A 21,667-nucleotide genomic window follows, 5' to 3' on the forward strand; every position below is an offset into this window, starting at 1 on the left:
AGTTTCGCTCCTGTTACCCAGGCTGGAGTGCAATGGCGCGATCTCGGCTCACCGCAACCTCCGACTCCTGGGTTCAGGCAATTCTCCTGCCTCAGCCTCCTGAGTAGCTGGGATTACAGGCACGCGCCACCATGCCCAGCTAATTTTTTGTATTTTTAGTAGAGACGGGGTTTCACCATGTTGACCAGGATGGTCTCGATCTCTCGACCTCGTGATCCACCCGCCTCAGCCTCCCAAAGTGCTGGGATTACAGGCTTGAGCCACCGCGCCCGGCAAATTTTGTATTTTTATTAGATTTAGGGTTTCACCATGTTGGCCAGGCTGGTCTCGAACTCCTGACCTCAAGTGATCCAACCGCCTCAGCCTCCCAAAGTGCTAGGATTACAAGCGAGTAATTTTACTTACGACAGGGTTTCACCATGTTGGTCAGGCCAGGCTGGTCTCGAATTCCTGACCTCGTGATCTGCCTGCCTCGGCCTCCCAAAGTGCTAAGATTACAGGCATGAGCCATCACACCCGGCCACAATAATAAGGTATATACATTGCTTTTTAAATACATAATGCTATTTCACACAACAGACTACAGAATAGTGCAAACAGAACTTTTTATATGCATTGGGAAACCAAAAAATTCATGTGACTCATTTTATTGCAATACTAGCTTTTTATGGTGGTGGTCTAGAACTAAAACCACAGTATTTGAGGTATGCTTGTATTAATCTGCATTTACAGACAAATTAAGGCACAGAATGACCTTACTGTCACTTTGGCTAGAGTGAAAATTCAGATAATGCCTCAGCCCATGCTTCTAACCAATTATACTGTGAGTATAACATGCTGGTATTCTCAGAACTATTTCCTTTATCCAGAACAGTGTTAAGATTTTTTTTTGGTGATAGTTTTCAGAAAGGCATTTAGGTAAAGCACAGTTCTCCCTGTTTTACACCTTCTTACTTTACACATTTACCATCACCTGCCAAACCACTCATTTTGACATTGAAGCATTTCTATTACAGAGGGTATAATTGCATCTCACTTTATTTAAGTATTTTCTTCTTCAGGCTTTGAAAGCTCCCACATTAACTGTTTCTTCTCCAGTGAGTGAGTTGTAGTTCTCACACAGAAACATTACCCTTCTAGTCACTAGGGTACTTCAGCTCAAGGGAGTAAGACTAGTAACAATTAAAATCAACTTCATGGCCAGGCACAGTGGCTCACGCCTGTAATCTCAGCACTCTGGGAGGCTAAGGCAGGCAGATAATGAGGTCAGGAGTTTGAGACCAGCCTGGCCTGACCAACATGGTGAAACCATCTCCACTAAAATACAAAAATTAGCTGGGCATGGTGGTGTGTGTCTGTTTGTAATCCCAGCTACTCGGGAGGCTGAGGCAGGAGAATTACTTGAACCAGGGAGTCAGAGGATGCAGTGAGCGAGATGCCACCATTGCACTCCAGCAGCCTGGCAATAGAGCAAGACTCTGTCTCAAAAAAAAAAAGAAACTCACAACAAATTTTAGCAAGGTAAGTTTAAGTCTTTTCAATAAATACCGGAAAAATGGTAAAAGCAGCTTCTGTTGGAATGCTTCCTGATTTATGGACCTTTATTTAATTTGTTAAATGAGAGCTGATGAAAATATTGTCCCCAAAGTAACAGTCATAGAAACACGTTACCTATTTGAAAGAGCAATATCATTAGTTAGTTACAAAATTTAATTGTAAGGATTAAGCAGTGAATATTGGTCAAACCAATCCACACTGACAGCTCTGAAGTGTTCAGATGCTGATTTTAAAATAAATGTGACAAATAGCAATCAGATTTTCATAACACTGTTCAGGATCACATCAACTTGATTATGGACATAGTTCAATACACAAGGGTAAGAGAAAGACAGTGTGTAATCTATAATTATTACACCAGAGGCATAATTTTTTCAAATCACTTTTAGTAACAGAATACATTCTAACTTTTTAAAGTCTAAAGCTACATAAAACTCAATGTAATCTATTTTTCTATCTGAGATCAAAATGAGTTTCATTTTTCCTAACAAAACATAATTCTTAACCATTGGGGTAAATCTGAATTCACGTGGTACACTTTGTCAAACTTTTCCAAAAAATTTTAAGCCCTGTTTTAGAGAGAAATTCTTATGTTACTCATATATTTACATATTTTTTCTTCAAAGGCTAATGACAATGTATGAAGCTAATAGGCCTATAATGGAACCATGATACTACTAATAATGTGAAATAAAAAGCCACTCATTTATACAGAGTGTTCCTGAGTGGTGCAATAAGAAATAGGATCACAGATTTATGTATATATATGAATCACTAAGAGTTCAGAAATTAAGCTCACTTTAAGAAAACTCATTCTATTTTTCTCTTTGGAGTAGAGGCTGCAAAACTGTGATTCCTAACAAAAATATTGTATACAAGAGCTCCAAAACCAAGCATTAGCTTAAACTGGCAATAACTGCAACTTAAAAACTATATCCAACTAGATCTTCACTGTGGCTATGCAACTTTTTGCTTATTGGCCTGAAGGTTTTTATTGAGGTGACAACCTCTTATCTCTTGCCCGTCCCTCTACCACAAAAGCAAAAAAAAAAAAAGAACAAGAAAAACAAAAAAACAAAACACCTCTACAGCTTCCTTCTTCATGGCTGTCTTTGGCAATGCTTCCAAATCTTGAAAGCAAAAGAACCTGCTGAAGTACATGAGGAGGATGAAAACACTATACATGATGTATGAAAATCAACCTAAGAGTATGAACTAAGGAAGAAACTACTAGAAGGAAGGCCAAGCAGCAGTCAGCCCCCAACAGAAAACAAAAAAGCAGGAGAGCTGTTACTGCTCTGGCCCATTATCTCCCAATTAGAAGTGTGTGGAACCGAAAATTTAAACTCTGAAAAGGTAACAACTTTTGAGGAGAAGCAACAGAAGTGAATAAATGATAAACAAGTACAGCAGTAGCTTTAGCTGTCAATCAGTTTCTTTGCTCTGGCATTGGCAATGTCAATACGATCTTTGTTGGTGTCAACCTGAAAAACAAGAAAGATACCAGCATTACCTCACAAGGTAAGTAACTCTAATAAAAATTAAACTTTTTACACTTGGAGTAACTGACACACTGAGAAAATCCAAGAAACCACATGAAGTTACATTATAAAACTCATGTTGGGGGAGAAGTAATAGAATATGAAATTCATTTGGAAAAACCCTGGTATATAAACATGACGAAGGTATAACATATAAGACCTTGCCAATATTTCATCAATTCTGTAATACTTTTCATAGTTTAACATGCCTAAAACTAGGATGTATCCTGTAATCAATGGCATTTTTTTTTTGATGCAATGAAATATTAAAGAGTGCTTTTCTCTGTTAGAGATCTGGACCTTGTGGGAGTTCTCTAAACTGAATCATAGACTCTCATCTGAAGCTGCCCCAACTCTAACCTAGAGAGACTAAAATAACCATTCCAAAGATCTTTAAAACAAATCTATTACCATCCACACCAACATCTGAATTAAAATGACAGGTATAGCCTAAACCCAGATTGCAGCATTTATAGGATTTTGTGAACCACTGTTTCTATGAAATCCATCATAAGTGATTTAACAGAGAGCCAAGCTTAAAAAGTCACCCTAAACTTTAAAGTTCACTGAGATTTTAATGAGATATGATAGTTTCTTTTTTTTTTTTGAGACAGGGTCTCACTCTGTTACCCAGGCTGAAATGCAATGGTGCAATCACAGCTCACTGTAGCCTTCAACTCCTGTGTTCAAGCAATCCTTCCACCTCAGCCTCCTGAGTAACTAGGACAACAGGTACACACCACCATGCCTGGTCAATTTTTAAACTTTTTTAGTAGAGTCAAGGTCTTGGTCTGGTCTCAAACTCCTAAGCTCAAGCAATCCTCCTGCCTTAGCTTCCAAAAGTGTTGAGATTATAGGTATGAGCCACCACGGCTGGCCAAGGTATGACTTTTAGATGTGACACATCAAAACACTGTAAATAATTTCACGTTCAATACCTTTATCATGTAAAATTAAGAGGGAAAAAAAAAGAATCACAACTTTCCTTCACTCAGATGAGTCTATTTTGTGTGTCCACTCCATAAGAACTAGTCTGCAGAACTGATTTTCACCTACGGACTCTTTCATAAGATGAGGATTCAGGAATTTTATTTTTAGTTAACAAAATAGGCTGATGTGGGAGGATTGCTTTGGCCTGGGAGGTAGGCTGCAGTGAGCTGTGATTGTGCCACTGCACTACAGCCTAGGCGACAGAGCAAGAACCCATTCTCAATTAAAAAATTAATTAAGCCGGGCGCAGTGGCTCAAGCCTGTAATCCCAGCACTTTGGGAGGCCGAGGCGGGTGGATCACGAGGTCAAGAGATCGAGACCATCCTGGTCAACATAGTGAAACCCCGTCTCTACTCAAAATACAAAAAATTAGCTGGGCATGGTGGTGCGTGCCTGTAATCCCAGCTACTCAGGAGGCTGAGGCAGGAGAATTGCCTGAACCCAGGAGGCGGAGGTTGCGGTGAGCCGAGATCGCGCCATTGCACTCCAGCCTGGGTAACAAGAGCGAAACTCCGTCTCAAAAAAAAAAAAAAATTAATTAAAGGCCGGGCGTGGTGGCTCATGCCTGTAATCCAAGCACTTTGGAGGCCAAGGCAGGTGGATCACCTGAGGTCGGCAGTTCAAGACCAGCCTGACCAACATGGTGAAACCCCATCTTTAAAAGAAAAAAGAAAAGAAAAAATTAATTAAAAAGTAAAACTTATTCATTTGGGAGAGAAAAAAGCATACTCAAAGGCTAAAGTAGATACTAAGCTTCATGAGTGAAGGTTTAAGAAAACTACTAAAGTCCAAAACTGCAGTTTCAAAATGCACCAACTGCCATCAGAAGGGAGGACTTGGCTCTTCTTTTACGCATTAGAACCACCACCTCATGAGAACTAAGACCTATGAGGATAGGAGCTTATCCTATTGTGTCCCCCACATTATCTAGCACAGATGTCTATTACTGAAACACTGAACCGTATGTCTCATTTTCTTGTAGCAATAAAAAGCTTTTTACCTTGTCTGTGATTCGCTGTATTCGTGGATTTTGAGCATCAATCTCATTGCCTATGTTCAGGGCCATGTCTTTTAGATTTCCCAGGATACTGCCCACTTGAGTCAGGTTCTCTTCCATTTCATCTTCTCTGGCATCATTAGTTATGCTATCACAAAAAGATAGTTAATTCCATAGAGTTTGTTTAATTTAAATGGAGTTAAGTCTGGATTTAATCTTCACACAAATAAGTAACCAAAATGACTCTAAGCAAGTGTAAGATCCAAAGGAATATAGGTTACCATTCTTGGAAAACATTCTATAATAAAAACTGAAAGACTCATCAAGGAGAACACAGTGTCTTAAAGCCATGTAAGAAAAGATTAAGAAAAAACTCTAAAATAGTGTTTCTCAAAGTGTAACTCCCAGCATCACCTGGGAAGCTGTTAGACATGGGAAAATGCTAATTCTCATACTCCATTCCAGACCTAATGAATCAAAAACTGTAAATGCATCCCAGAAACATATGGTTTAATAAGCCTCTCAGGTGGTTCTAAAGAACCACTGCTCTAAAATAGTTTTCCAACCTATGGCCCAAGGACAAAATCTGGCCACCATCTGATTTTGTAAATAAAGTTTTATTTAAACACAGCTATGCTCATTTGTTTATATACTGTTTATGCCTGCTTTCACCCTACAACAGAGTTGAGTAATTGCAAGAGATTGTATGGCCTGAAAAGTCTGAAATATTGATTCTCCGGCTCATTACAGATATTCTTATAGGAATCTAGCTGACCCTTGCTCTAGATGACATATTTTAAAACATATTTTTTTCTATATACAGAAGTAAAATATGCCTACTTCAATAATTTGAAAAGTACTGAAAAGTATATAGAAAAGTTACTCGTGCCACCCAAGGGCAACCACCACAGTTAATATTTTGTCTAGATGGGCATGGTGGCTCACACTCATAATTCCAGCACTTTGGGAGGCCAAGGTAGGCTGATCACCCTAGGTCAGGAGTCCAAGACCAGCCTGGTCAAATGGTGAAAACCCATCTCTACTAAAAATACAAAAATTAGCTTGGCATGGTGGCGCCCACCTGTAGTCCCAGCTACTCGGGAGGCTGAGGCAAGAGAATCGCTTGAACCTGGGAGGTGAAGCTTGCAGTGAGCTGAGATTGCGCCACTGCACTCCATCCTGAGCAACACAGCAAGACTCTGTCTCAAAACAAAACAACAAACAAACAAAAAGGAAAAAAACAAAAAAACCCACGTTTGTCAATAGGCAGATTTTTTTTTTAATTTATTTTTTATTTTTACTGTTTTTTTAATAGAGACGGGGTTTCACCATGTTGGCCAAAATGGTCTTGAACTCCTGACCTCAGCTGATCCACCCGCCTCAGCCTCCCAAAGTGCTGGGATTACAGGCGTGAGCCACTACACCCAGCTAAAGTAGGCAGATTTTTAAGTGCATTTTATAAAAATGGAATAGGCCGGGCACGGTGGCTCAAGCCTGTAATCCAAGCACTCTGGGAGGCCGAGGCGGGTGGATCACGAGGTCGAGAGATCGAGACCATCCTGGTCAACGTGGTAAAACCCCGTCTCTACTAAAAATACAAAAAAAAATTAGCTGGGCATGGTGGCGCATGCCTGTAGTCCCAGCTACTCAGGAGGTTGAGGCAGGAGAATTGCTTGAACCCAGGAGGCGGAGGTTGCGGTGAGCCAAGATCGTGCCATTGCACTCCAGCCTGGGTAACAAGAGCGACACTCTGTCTCAAAAAAAAAAAAAAAAAAAAAAAATTGAATAAATACAATTTCTATTTCTTATTAGTTAAGGGTCATGTACTGCTAAACTCATCTCCTAAGTGAACCGTTCATTAAGAAAGGTACAGGAATATTGGGAGGAGCTGGCATACCGTTTAATGTATCCACCACTGGCTGCTCCTGTTGTTGGTTGCTGAGGCTGACCATTCGTCACCCGGCTTGGCTGTTTAGATATTACATTGCTAGGTGAGTTTTCTCCGCAATCTCCCCATGTTGTCTTATAAGCCTTGCCAGACTCAAAGTTCTTTGTTCTATATAAGAGTCAAGAGTATAGAGAGATACCAAAAAACCAAAGAGGGAGAGTTCTAATTATTAGTGTCTGTTACCTTGAGGATGACACTAGTAACTCTAACGGAAACGCTGCATACAGCTCAATCTAGATGATCTATATACTATGTTCCATAGCAATATGGGATAGGAAATAGATGAATTATGTAAACCCATTGACACTAAAACATTTTACAAAGGTCTAAATACTACTTCTACCAAATCTTTACTGGGCTGTTAGCAAGTAGCAAAAGGCAACTATTTGATTTTTCAGGTTCCCTTAGTCTCGGGCACTATCTTTATGCTTTTCTCTTTCTAGTGTATGAAGCACTATCTAGAAAAGAGGTTAATAAACACTACTTTTAAAAAGGTCCCATAGGAAGGCCGGGCGCGGTGGCTCAAGCCTGTAATCCCAGCACTTTGGGAGGCCGAGGTGGGTGGATCACAAGGTCGAGAGATCGAGACCAACCTGGTCAACATGGTGAAACCCCGTCTCTACTAAAAATACAAAAAATTAGCTGGGCATGGTGGCGTGTGCCTGTAATCCCAGCTACTCAGGAGGCTGAGGCAGGAGAATTGCCTGAACCCAGGAGGCGGAGGTTGCGGTGAGCCGAGATCGTGCCATTGCACTACAGCCTGGGTAACAAGAGCAAAACTCTGTCTCAAAAAAAAAAAAAAAAGGTCCCATAGAAAAAGTATTCTGGGATATCTTAAGAGGTTCCTTGAAGGCATCTCAGAGGTTGACAAGGGACATGAGAATAAGAAGGCACCCAGCATGGTGGCTCACGCCTGTAATCCCAGCACTTTAGGAGGCCGAGGTGGGTCAGCCTGACCAACATGGTGAAACCCCGCCTCTACTAAAAATACAAAAATTAGCCAGACATAGTGGTGCATACCTGTAAAAAATTAGCCAGGTGTGGCAGTGTGCGCCTGTAGTCCCAGCTACTTGGGAGGCTGAGGAAGGAGACTTGCTTGAACCCAGGAGGTGGAGGTTGCAGTGAGCTCAGATCGTGCCACTGCACTCTATCTAGACTGGGTGACAAAGCAGGACTCCATCTCAAAAAAAAAAAAAAAAAAAAAAAACATCGTAAGTCTAGGCCTCTTAAATATAAAAGCATATGCTTTAGGTATAGCTGACATAGCCAAAACTCAGTCCGAAGCAGAACTTTACCATGGAATTTACCACTCAAACAGATCCAAATGGCAAGAAAAAAAGGCCTGGGAAAGTGGCTTTTAAATGGCTATTACAGGCTGGGTACAGTGGCTCATGCCTGTAACCCTAGCACTTTGGGAAGCCCACATGTGCAGATCACTTGAGGCTGGAAGTTCGAGACCAGCCTAGCCAAAATGGCAAAACCCGTCTCTACTAAAAATAGAAAAATTAGCCAGGTGTGGTGGCATGTGCCTGTAATCCCAGCTATTCAGGAGGATGAGGCAGGAAAATCACTTGAACCTGGGAGGCAGAGGTTGTAGTAAGCCAAGATTGCGCCACTGCACTCCAGCCTCAGCCAGAGAGCAAGACTTCATCTCAACAAAAAGAAAAAGAAAAAGTGGCTATTATAGCAAAAAAATAAAAAATAAAAAAAATAAAATGGCTATTACAGAAAAGTGACACAAAACTTTTCTTTATTATTTGGCTAAAGTCAGTCTTTCACTCAATTTTAGTTTTCACTTTTCTATAAAAAAAAACAAAATAGTATGTTGCTTAAATACTGGTCTCTGATTTATTATATATTTTACATTAATGAGAAAGTTTTAAGATTGCAAAAATTAAAAAGGGAAGAAATTTTATGAAAAAAGTGACTTCTTCCTTAACACGCATGTGAGGATTCATTTCTGGCAAACCTAGAATTGAATCTTAGACCTTAACCATAATGTTACAGAAAGGATACTACTTTTTTTTGTGAGACGCACTGCAAAGGTAAATTTATGAATACTGAAGAGCTAGTTCTCAAAGTGTGTTTCATGGTACCACTTAAGTTCTCATAATTATATTTCTATTTATCCTTCTTTATTAATTAACCCATTTATTTATTAAGAAGCCATGTTAAATTTTTCCTGGAACAAGGTAGGATATACATTTTTAAAATAAATATTCAAGTGTATTCTTTATTAATAATAAGAAAGGTCCCATGCAAAATCATAGAGCAGAGTAAGAACTAGTAAATAAAACAAAATCAATATATTAGTTTATAAGAAAGTTAATAACCACAAATATTAACAGAAGTAATAGAAGTGAGGCTTTTATTAGAATTTCGGATTGTGGAACAGGTGGAAGAGAGAGGGTTAAAATTACAAAGTAACTAATGAGATATTATGTTTCTGACAGTATAAAAAGAGGAGTAGACTGGGACATGGCCTGTGAGTTGTGGTCTATTAAGGGATATATATATGCTCCAATCACCTTCCTAACATTAAGAGGCAATATTTGAAATTATTTAAACTTTTGAGAATTCTTCTTTCCACAATTAAATATAAGGGTATAAGATGCAAATGAACTGTTTTAAAATGACCATGTGAATGATTTTTAATTGAAGCATAATCTATAAACAATGAATCAGATTGGTTATCAAACTCTGCTATCTTTAAAATGACTAGATCTTGGAAGATGTTCTTTCAGTATTAAGGGGAAAAGGTTAAAAAAAGCTGACTTTGAATTTTTTTACAGGTTTGCATTGTGTCAGCTTGTTTACCTTCAAATGAGATGGGGAAAAGCTACTTTTTTCTTGCAGTTATGGTATGTTCTGCTTGTTTATGAAGAGGTGGTGTGTTAGTTCAGTGTGTCTTTTTCAGCATACCTACTCTAGGTAATGCATTTTTGCTGCTCAAGACCCGATCACTTGCCATCACCCTGGAGTTTCCTCCACCAAGCTGGAACCTGTTTTTAAGGCAATGTCAGGTAGCTGCCTACCTAAGTTTATAAAGTAAAAAGTATTCACAAATATAGTAATGTTTTTAAATGAATCTACTTTTCTTCCAAAGGGTCTTAGATGCTTTAAAGGTAATACTTTACAAACTTGACTGAGCATCAGAGCAACCTCGGTGGTCCCCAATCTTTTTGGCACCGGGGACCAGTTTCATGGAAACCTGTTTTTCCACGAACAGGGATGGGGGGAATGCTTTTCAGATGAAACTGATCTACCTCAGATCATCAGGCATTAGTTGGATTCTCATAAGGAGCACACAACTAGATCACTCAAATGTGCAGTTCACAGTAGGGTTCTTGCTCCTTGAAAATGTAATGCCACTTCTGATCTGAGAGGACACGGAGCTCAGGCATTAAAGCTCACCTCCTGCTGTGAGGACCAGTTCCTGTTAACAGGCCCTGGACCAGTAGTGGTCTGTGGCCAGGGGATTGAGGGCGCCTGCTGTAGAACACATAGATACATAGTTTACACTCTGAAAATTCTACTCCAATACATATTGGGTAGAACCTGGGAATTGCTTGCTGTTGTTGTATATAAGGTCAGTGGGACAGTTAGCAATCCAGGAGGAATACTTTAGATTACTCTCATAGTCTCTATAGAGACTCTAGTAGTTTGTATATTGGAACACTAAAGAATTAATCTGGAGGAAACAAAGGGACATGTCAGGATTAAAAATAAAAAGGAACAGAGTAAAATAACTTAAATCCCAATTCTAGGCCTTTCATTCAGAAGCTACAGAATCTTAAGCAAACTTCAATTCTGAGTAACACTTTCCTTCTATGTAAAACTAGGATAATAGCAATACTTAATATTTAGCAGGGCTGTGAAAATGTTCTATTGATAATAGACATAAAACTGCTTTGTAAATCACTGGATAAATATTTTTATTCATTTGCTTCAACCTCAGCCTGACCCTAAGTCAACAGTTCATGCCTATAAGTGCATGGATTACCAACTAGCATGTTTACTTTTTGGCCCATTGCCATTTTTTAGCTTTGAGATCTACAGGCAGTTGAATGTAGTTGGAATATGGTGACATAAAAGATCACTAGAACCAGGCTGTTTTAGTCTACAGTAAGAAAGTTCTAATCTGTGACAGGACTCTTGAAAATCAAATGTACAGACAGCCCCTCTGGGAAGAAATTAGTCTTCATGATAAAATGCCTAAGCAAATTTGTGATAAATTTTAATGAGGTTGAGGACTCCATCTAGAAAGATTTACAACTCACTGTTAGTTTTGAGTAGTTTAATAGTCTTTAACTGGAACCTTTTTTTCCCACTTAAATCTCTCATTCAAGCCAGGCGCGGTGGCTCATGCCTGTAATCCCAGCACTTTGGGAGGCTGAGGTGGGTGGATCACGAGGTCAAGAGATCGAGACCATCCTGGTCAACATGGTGAAACCCCGTCTCTACTAAAAATACAAAAAATTAGCTGGGCATGGTGGCGCGTGCCTGTAATCCCAGCTACTCAGGAGGCTGAGACAGGAGAATTGCCTGAACCCAGGAGGCGGAGGTTGCGGTGAGCCGAGATCGTGCCATTGCACTCCAGCCTGGGTAACAAGAGCGAGACTCTTGTCTCAAAAAAAAAAAAAAATCTCTCATTCAAAAATGGCAAGTTTTCGCTGGGTGCGGTGGCTCAAGCCTGTAATCCCAGCACTTTGGGAGGCCGAGGAGGGTGGATCACGAGGTCAAGAGATGGAGACCATCCTGGTCAACATGGTGAAACCCCGTCTCTACTAAAAATATAAAAATTAGCTGGGCATGGTGGCGCATGCCTGTAATCCCAGCTACTCAGGAGGTTGAGGCAGGAGAATTGCCTGAACCCAGGAGGTGGAGGCTGCGGTGAGCCGAGATCGCGCCATTGCACTCCAGCCTGGGAACAAGAGTAAAACTCCGTCTCAAAAAAAAACAAAAAACAAAAAACAAAAATGTCAAGTTTTCAGGCGTGGTGGCTTACACCTGCCTGTAATCCCAGCACTTTGGGAGGCTGAGGTGGGTGAATTACTTGAGGTCAGGAGTTGAAGACCAGCCTGGCCAACGTTAGTGAAATACCTTTTGTACTAAAAATACAAAAAATTAGCTGGGTATGGTGGCACATGCTTGTAATCCCAGCTACTGGGGAGGCTGAGGCTGGAGAATCACTTGAACCTGGGAGGCGGAGGTTACAGTGAGCTGAGACTGAGCCACTGCACTCCAGCCTGGGGGAAGAGCAAGACTCTGTCTCAAAAAGAAAAAAAAAAAGGAAGTTTTAAGTAATAATGTGAAATATCTCTTAGTCAATTCAAGAAGCTGCTATTAAGCATAAAACTGTAAATATCAAGATACGAGCAAAAAAACAGTAATTTCTTTTTTTTTAGTTTTGGTTGTCATCAATATTAGTTTTAAATGAATAAAAATAGCAAAAATAAAATGAAATATTAGGTGTGACTATTTCACATCAAGGAGAAAAGGGACCAAGTAAATACCAACTATAATAAAGAGTGAATATGAGTGTGTATGTGCTTTGGATGGCCAAACTAAGGAAAGAATAAAAAAGGAGGGCAGGAAACAAAGGGTAGAAATCAAATACTTAATTTTTTAACATTTAATCATGGTATTCACAATTCTCATAAAGATCTAAAATGAAGAAAGAGTCAGACACAATAATAAACAGTAAGCTGATAAAACTTATCTCCCATGAAAATTTAAATTAGTTAGCTCTGTATTATTTCAACATGAAACCACAGCAAGTTAACACATGATTTAACAGGAATTATGGAATAGTTTATAACATACGTAGAGAGGAAACCCTTATTTAAAGAAAGAAGATACCAGATATGGTAGCATTTAAAATTTTATATTCCACCTTGTTCCAAATAGGATTTGAGATGACTAAACTGGCAACTGATTCCTTGATTTGGTAGTGGCCTAAATCATGGGTAATCCAAATTATTAGAATCAACACTTTAATAGAGGAAATCTTGACTCAAGAACCAGAAAAAAGTAGGGAAACTTAATGGAAGATAGGATGCTAAAATCAAAGTCCTATGAAGACAGAGATGCATTTAGCATGATTTCCCTTATCTTTTATCAGAACTAGACTGCAGCAGCTGTCTCAAAGATCAACCTATTTTAAATTTCTTAAGAAACTCCAGGAGTATTGTTATTTTGGTAACCTTAAATGTTATTTAGCAAAAACTTAGTTACCAGAGCCATTTGTCAAAGGATAGTATTATAAATTAAGGTCCTTTTGTCAATTCCATCTTTTGTCAGACAGCACTCATCAAAAACAAATTCACTTTACACTGCACACCACCACACAGGTTTTGAGACAGTCTCCACCATTCACAAAATCCATGCACATGCACAGAAAAGCCATTTGAAGCATCACCTTTAGATAGCAGGTTAGCAGCCCAAACTGCGCCACAAGACTGCATCTTAAAGTTCCCTTTGATCAGTTACTGAGCCCGGCTTCTGATGTTAAATCTTCATTTTTAGTAAGCAGATTAGAAAGGAAGAGATTAGGTGAGAGAATGAAATGCAGAAAATAGTAAATGCCAGTCAAACAGAACAGAAGCAAGTTTAAGTTTTAAAAACATAATGCATTCAACTTCCTGCCTGGTTTCATAGAAACAACCAATATCTGAGCATCTAGATAAAAAGAAAAATAAGAAAACTATTTAAACAAGAGCATGTTTCATTTTTCCTCAGAATTTTGGATGATGAAATTATTTCCTAAAATTATGAAAGTATGAGAGAAGGCAAAAACCAACAGAGCTGCTATGAAATTCCTTCCTCTTATAAGATTTCTCTTTTTTTTGAGACGGAGTCTCACTCTGTCACCAAGCTGGAGGGCAGTGGCACAATACCGGCTCACTGCAACCTCCGCCTCCCAGAGGTTCAACCAATTCTCCTGCCTCAGCCTCCTGAGTAGCTGGGACTACAGGCGCCTGCCACCACGCCCAGCTAATTTTTTTGTGTTTTTGTACAGAAGGGGTTTCACTGTGTTGGCCAGGATGGTCTCAATCTCCTGACCCCATGATCCGCCTGCCTTGGCCTCCCAAAGTGCTGGGATTACAGGCGTGAGCCACCGCGCCCAGCCAAGATTTCTCTTAATTGCTTCTATTATGTATTTTATTTTCATTTTAAGTTTAAAAAATCTTTTTACACATCAAACTCTCCCATCAGCCAACAAGTTTCTCAAGGACACTCAAATCAACAAGTATTTTTTGAGTAACTATTGTGTATCCAATACCATGTGAGGTATAAAAAATAAAAACAGGGCCGGGCGCGGTGGCTCAAGCCTGTAATCCCAGCACTTCGGGAGGCCGAGGCGGGTGGATCACGAGGTCGAGAGATCGAGACCATCCTGGTCAACATGGTGAAACCCCGTCTCTACTAAAAATACAAAAAAATTAGCTGGGCATGGTGGCGCGTGCCTGTAATCCCAGCTACACAGGAGGCTGAGGCAGGAGAATTGCCTGAACCCAGGAGGCGGAGGTTGCGGTGAGCCAAGATCGCGCCATTGCACTCCAGCCTGGGTAACAAGAGCGAAACTCCGTCTCAAAAAAATAAAAATAAAAATAAAAAAAATTAAAAAAATAAAAAAATAATAATAAAAATAAAAAATAAAAACAGGCAGGGCCAGAGGTATGCCTTACTCATATTTGTATCTCCAGTGACCAGGATGGAGGAAGCACTAAACTACTGAATAAAACATAATTCAGTATTTAATTATTCGGAGCTGAATTTTTACACCTCAATATGACTTAAGATTGGAACAGCAGAAAGCCTGTAGTGACAATTTGGAATTTCTCTAGTTAGTGGTCCAGAAATGCCAATTTGTCTTCAAACTATGTGCTATTGTTAGACTTTATAAAACAAGAAAGTTAAAACAGAAGAATACCTTATCTAAGAATGTTTACACAGGGACATCAAGCAGTTTACTATTCTGAGACTTCCTATTTAAAATTTGTCTATTTTTGCCGGGCGCGGTGGTTCAAGCCTGTAATCCCAGCACTTTGGGAGGCCGAGGCGGGTGGATCACAAGGTCGAGAGATCGAGACCATCCTGGTCAACATGGTGAAACCCCGTCTCTACTAAAAATACAAAAAAAAAACTAGCTGGGCATGGTGGCGCGTGCCTGTAATCCCAGCTACTCAGGAGGCTGAGGCAGGAGAATTGCCAGAACCCAGGAGGTGGAGGTTGTGGTGAGCCGAGATCGCGCCATTGCACTCCAGCCTGGGTAACAAGAGCGAAACGCCGTCTCAAAATAAAATAAAATAAAATAAAAATTTGTCTATTTTTAAATTCTTGTTAATTAGAATAACAATTGATCAACTACTGTCTAAGATATGTGATTTTAAAAAAGGATTTGTGTTATTATGCTTTTAGAATTGAAATTGTGCAAACCAATAGAATGGCATTTATTCACAATCTTAAAGTTTAATCCTGGTACTCTGTTATTAAATTCTACTAGTCCTTTAGAAAGAATTAGCTACAGTTAAAATACCCTTCTAATATACAGGTTGTTTTTTTTTTTTTAAGTAAAGCTATTTCAATGTCTTATTAAAAAAAAGATGTGCCAGTCTGGACAACAAGGAAAAACTCTGTCTATACAAAAAATACAAAAATTAGCTGGGCATGGTGATGCATGCCTGTAGTTCCAGCTACTCAGAAGACTGAGGTGGGAGGATGGCTTGGGCCTGGAAGGTTGAGGCTGCAGTGATACAGGTTTGTGTCACTGCATTCCAGCCTCGGTGAAGCGAGACCCTGTCTCAAAAAAGTGAAAAAAGGATTTGCTGGCCAGGCATGCTAGCTCACACCTCTAATCCCAGCACTCTGGAAGGCTGAGTGGTGAGGAATGCTTAACCCAGGAGTTAGAGACCAGCGTAGGCAATATTAGCCAGGTGTGGTGGTGGTACATGCCTGTAGTCCCTGCTACTGAGGGGTTGGGGACTGAGGTAAGAGGAGTGCTTAAGCCCATGAGATTGAGGCTGCAGTGAGCTGTGTTCATGCCACTGCACTTCAGTCTGGGTAACAGAGCAAAACCCTGTCTCAAAAAAAAAAAAAAAAAGGAAGAAAGAAAAAATAAAAAACAAACCTTAAAAAACAAATCTACTCAAGACACTTTCTATCTATTATCATACCTAAAAAGAGCAACAGCATAAAGGTCCATCCTTTTTTGTAGAGTCAAATGAAGTAGCATATAGTTAAAAGCAAGGGTTCTGCCTGGTTTTGAATCCCAGCTCTTCTACTTGATAGTGTAGCCTCTTTGTGCCTCTGTTTCCCTGGATGTAAAATGATAATAAAGAGCATCTATCTCATATTAAGGCTACTGTTTAAGGATTAAATTAACATGCTCAGAATAGTAGCTTAAATTAACACACAGGCCCACAATTGTTATCCCAATCCCTTGGGTGCAAGATGTTTTGGGCAGTACCGCATAATTAAATACATTAATATTTCTGTAGTGATGCTGGGCATGGTGGCTCACGTCTGTAATACCAGCACTTTGGGAGGCCAATGTGGAAGGACTGCCTCCCATTTGACTTTAAGAAAGAATGAAACTTTATGTTGTTGCTCTTGTTAGATGTAAAAAAAAGGTTTTGTTTTGTTTTTTATTTTTTTGAGATGGAGTCTCGCTTTGTTGCCCAGGCTGGCTGGAGTGCAGTGGTACAATCTCGGCTCATTGCAGCCTCCGCCTCTCGGGTTCAAGCAATTCTCCAGCCTCAGCCTCCCACAGGTAGCTGGGATTATAAGTGGTTGCCACCATGCCAAGCTAATTTTTTTATTTTTAGTAGAGACGGGGTTTCACCATGTTGGTCAGGCTGGTCTCAAGCTCCTGACCTCATGATCCACCTGCCTTGGCCTCCCAAAGTGTCAGGATTACAGGTGTGAGCCACTATGCCTGGCCGAAACAAAAGTTTGGTTTTTTTTTTTTTTGAGATGGAGTTTTCCTCGTTACCCAGACTGGAGTGCAATGGCACGATCTCGGCTCACTGCAACCTTCGCCTCCTGGGTTCAGGCAATTCTCTTGCCTCAGCCTCCTGAGTAGCTGGGATTACGGGCATGCACCACCATGCCCAGCTAATGTTTTGTATTTTTAGTAGAAACAGGGTTTCACCATGTTGACCAGGATGGTCTCGATCTCTTGACCTTGGGATCCACCCGCCTCGGCCTCCGAAAGTGCTGGGATTACAGGCGTGAGCCACCGCGCCCGGCCCACAGAAGTTTTTAAAAATAAGCCAGGCATGGTGACGCACATTTGTAGTCTCAGCTACTCACAGGGTGAGGTGGGGGGATCACTTGAACCTGGGAGGTTGAGGCTGCAGTGAGCCATGATTGTACCACTGTACTGCAACCTGGGTGACAGACTGAGACCCTGACTCAAAAAGAATATTTCTGTTGTGAAATCAATTAATATTTACAGCAAGTAAAAAAGACTAAACATGGCTTCAGTTCAGTTACATTTTATACCCTAATGAGTTGTGGCACCATTACTGCAAAAGAAAACAAAACTTCAGCTTTCAGAGTTTTTTAGATTTCTGAATGGCATGCACGGCTTAATAGCTCAAGCCTGTAATCCTGGCACTTGCAGAGTCCAAGGCAGTGGACTGCCTGAGCCCAGGGGTTCAAGACCATCCTGGCTAACATGGGGAAACGCTGTCTATACAAAAAGTATAAAAATTAGCTGGGCATGGTGGCACGTGCCTGTAATAATCCCAGCTACTTGGGAGACTGACACTGGAGGCTCATTTAAGGCTGCAATGAGCAATGACTGTGCCACTGCACTCCAACCTAAGTAACAGAGCAAGAACCTGTCTCAAAAAAAAAAAAAAAAAAAAAAAGAAAGAAAAGAGAAGAAAAAGGATTTCTAAATGGCAAATAAAGAACTGTGGACCTGACCTGGGTTGTTACTATTACTGCCAGTATTAATACTAGTCCTCATACAAAGGACTAAGATCCCGTGTTTACCTTTAAGAATGGTTATTCATATGATAAGCCTAACTGAAACACAGAATAGTAGATTAGAAATATCAAGACACTGGCAAGAATGATAGGAGACAGAGCTAAGGATAAGAGGTATTATACTGGCCAAGGTCTCAATGGTATAAGAAAGAAATAGGTGGGAAAAAAAAAAAAAGAAATAAATAGGTGGAAGAAAAGCAATTACAGTCAGGCATCTTCAACTGAGATAGTACTTTCTTCTCTTCAGGGAACTGTTCTGTTACAGCAACCCCTTGATCCCATCTCTCAAGAAGTTCTAGGAAAAAGAAAAAAGAAGTGCCGGCTGGGCGCACTGGCTCAAGTCTGTAATCCCAATGCCTTGGAAGACTGATGTGGGAGAATTCCTTGAGGCCAGGTATTTGATACAAGCCTGGGCAACAAAGCAAGAACTCATCTCTACAAAAAAAATTTAAGAATTAGCTGGGCATGGTGGCACACACCTGCAATCCTAGCAACTTGGGAGGCTAAAGTGGGTGGACCACTTGAACCTGGACGTTTGAGGCTATAGTGAGCTCTGATGGCACCATTGCACTCCAGCCCAGGAGACAGAGGGAGACCCCGTCTATAAAAAAGTAGTGCCTTCTCTTTACCCACCGAAAAAGGGTTCTGCTGAGGTGAGAGGCTGAAGAATGCTGATTCAGGACCATACTCTCTACTTTCTTTCCCATCAATCTTCTAGAAAAGCTTGCCTATGCTTGGTTGGGATACACGAAGAGAAATAAAATTAATACTTCGATCTTGCTCTAAGATTTTAGGGAGGACTTCTTTCTCCTTGTTCTCCTAACATCTGCTCTCAAGAAAATTCATCTAATTCCTCTATTCTGTACTCTTCCAGAAAGTTAAGTGGAACACAAGAGAAAGGTACAATTATGTTTGTAAAACATAGCTAAGAGTTTGTATCAAATAAACTGTACATTTTAACTTGTTTGCTTAAAGTAATCTGCTAAACTCTGACTGACAAGTCATAATTATTGAAATATGAACTTTTGGCTGGGCACAGTGGCTCACACCTGTAATCTCAACACTTTGGGAGGCAGAAGGGGGGATCACTTTTGAGTTCAGGAGTTTCAGACTAGCCTCGCCAACATGATGAAACCCCGTCTCTACTAAAAATATAAAAATTAGCCAGGTATGGTGGCACACACTTGTAATCCCAGCTACTTGGAAGGGTGAGGCAGGAGAATTGCTTGAACCAGGGAGGTGGCAGTTGCAGTGAGCCAAGATCACACCACTGTACTCCAGCCTGGGTGACAGAGTGAGACTCTGTCTCAAAACCAACAAACAAACAAAAATAAAAACTTTCAGTTAGTCAACCAAGGTGTAAACAGGTCAACCTGTGTTAGAATAGGAAGCCAGTGGATAAGACTAGGAAGTACAATGTCAAATCTTAACTCCTTATAGCCAAAACAAACACTGAAGCTGACCGACAAGCAATTAATCTCTACTTTCTCTAGCAGAAATGGCATGGAAAATGCTGTTACATAAAAACACGTATCTGAAAATATCAAAATATAACCACTCTTGGTTTACCAGAACAGCTGAGAACTGGATAAAATACTAATGTCTAAGAAGCTCTTTAAAATGAAAACGAATACTTTGGCTGGATGCAGTGGCTCATGCTTGTAATCCCAGCACTTTGGGAGGCCAAGACAGGAGGAGCTCTTGTGCCCAGGAAAAAGGCACTGCAGTGAGCCACAATCATGCCACTTCATTCCAGCCTGACTAACAGAGACCCTGTCACAGAAAAAAGACAAAACAAAACTTTCAGCAGTGAGTATAGTCATTCAATTTCTAGACACTGTCATTCCTTTTTTTTCTTTTGAGATGGAGTCTCACTCTGTCACCCAGGCTAAAGTGCAGGGGTGCAATCTCTGCTTACTGTAATCTCTGTCTCCTGGGTTCAAGCTATTCTTCTGCCTCAACCTCCCAAGTAGCTGAGACTACAGGTGTATGCCACCACATCCAGCTTTTTTTTTTTTTTTTTTTTTTTTGGTATTTTTAGTAGAGACAGGGTTTCACCATATTGGCCAAGCTAGTCTTGACCTCCTGACCTCATGATCCACCTGCCTCAGCCTCCCAAAGTGCTAGGATTACAGGCGTGAGCCACCGTGCCCAGCCCAGTTAATTACTTCTTAAAAACAAAGATGAGTTTCTTATAACAGAAGGAAACATAATGGTTAACTACCTTAGTCCAAATCTCATCTTGGTCTGAATACATATAGTATTCGTTAACACCATGGAGTTTGGTTGATCCACGGATAAGTAGAAAATTTAACTATTCACAGTGGAGTCACCAAAAAGAGTGAATTTGTATCAAGCATAATTTCATACACTATACACAAATGGTTTGAAGACCCCTCATATCCTAGTCTACTATAGACTCCAAATGTTCGGTGTTCTTTGATTCTTCCTTCTTCATGTTTCTTGTACTATATCAGTTGATTTAAAATAATTTCTCTGGTTTATACCTTCCTCTCCAATCTCACTGTTAAGTCTTACTTCACAGGCCTAGATTACAAGGGTTTTTAGCCTCCTGATGTTCAATCATATACTCCACTCCAATCTATCAACTCCCTAGTTTGGCATTCCAGTTCTTCTACTACCCACTTACATCTTACTTTTCAATTCTCATCTACATGAATCACATGACTCAGTTAAGTCAAGCTTCTTGTTAATCCTTATTTTGAACCTTCCATAGGAAATGCTCTCACTGTTCCTCTGGGTTCATCAAATCCTTCTAATCACTCAAAGTCCAAACCAAGTCCTACCTCTTCTATAAGATGCTCTCCAGCCCAATCTTTATCAGTTCTGTATACCTAGCCTTGGTCACCATCACATAATCTAACATTAGATTTATTATTTTTTTAATTGAATTTTATTTATTTTTTTAAAGATGGGGTTTTACCATGATGGCCAGGCTGGCCTTGAACTCCTGACCTCAGGTAATCCACCCACCTCGGCCTCCCAAAGTGCCAGGATTACAGGCGTGGGCCACCGTGCCCGGCCTAACATTAGATTTATATATTTTTTATGTTTTGCTATTCTTTTCCAACTCTTCTACTTTTTTGGCCATCCCTCATGTGCCTACCACAAAATATATATTTTGTTAATACTCCTACTTTGAAAGGAAAAGAAAATAATTCCATCCCGTTCTCTGTCATTCAGATATACACTTGCCTATATTTCCCATGTATTACTACCAATTAAAATTGGAACTTGATCCCAGGATTGGTCAAATGTAAGTCACAGTTTTCAATGAACACACACTATTTACACAAAAAGTTGATGTTCCTAAAGGAGAGGCATCTTAGATTTATCTGAGAGTTCCTCATTTAGGCACAAACACACTTCCAACCTTAGCTAGCAGGAGAAAGTGGGGGACTCTCATTTATTTATTTTGAAACCATCTTAATTTATCAACTCACCTATTACATGGGCAGACGCAAAGGCCACAGCATTTGTTGAGTTCTGTTAAAGTCTTCTCTGCTTCTCTCATGTCTTTATTTATTTGGTCCAAGCCTTCTTCTATGCGGTTTAGTTGTTCTAAGAATAAGTTGCGAAGTTACATTTTGTGTTCTATTCACAGTGTCAAC

The 21,667-nt window shown here is 40.1% G+C and overlaps 1 protein-coding gene across 2 annotated transcripts in view; it reads right to left on the reverse strand.

Moving 5' to 3' along the window:
• Positions 1-1,583: 1,583 nt before the first annotated feature.
• SNAP23 (synaptosome associated protein 23) overlaps positions 1,584-21,667 on the reverse strand; it is a 45,214-nt gene continuing 25,130 nt past the window's right edge. Inside the window, exons 5-8 of one of the 2 annotated variants that reach the window (XM_039468877.2) lie at positions 21,500-21,617; positions 6,984-7,142; positions 5,090-5,234; positions 1,584-3,041 (exon numbers count right to left, since the gene is read on the reverse strand). In XM_039468877.2, the coding sequence (XP_039324811.1) occupies positions 2,976-3,041; positions 5,090-5,234; positions 6,984-7,142; positions 21,500-21,617 (488 nt within the window). In that variant the 3' untranslated portion in view covers positions 1,584-2,975. The remainder of the gene's footprint in view (positions 3,042-5,089; positions 5,235-6,983; positions 7,143-21,499; positions 21,618-21,667) is intronic. The other variant, XM_074393800.1, reaches the window with a different exon arrangement.

Source organism: Saimiri boliviensis, chromosome 2, assembly GCF_048565385.1.
Source record: "Saimiri boliviensis isolate mSaiBol1 chromosome 2, mSaiBol1.pri, whole genome shotgun sequence".
Classification (NCBI taxonomy): Eukaryota; Metazoa; Chordata; class Mammalia; order Primates; family Cebidae; genus Saimiri; species Saimiri boliviensis.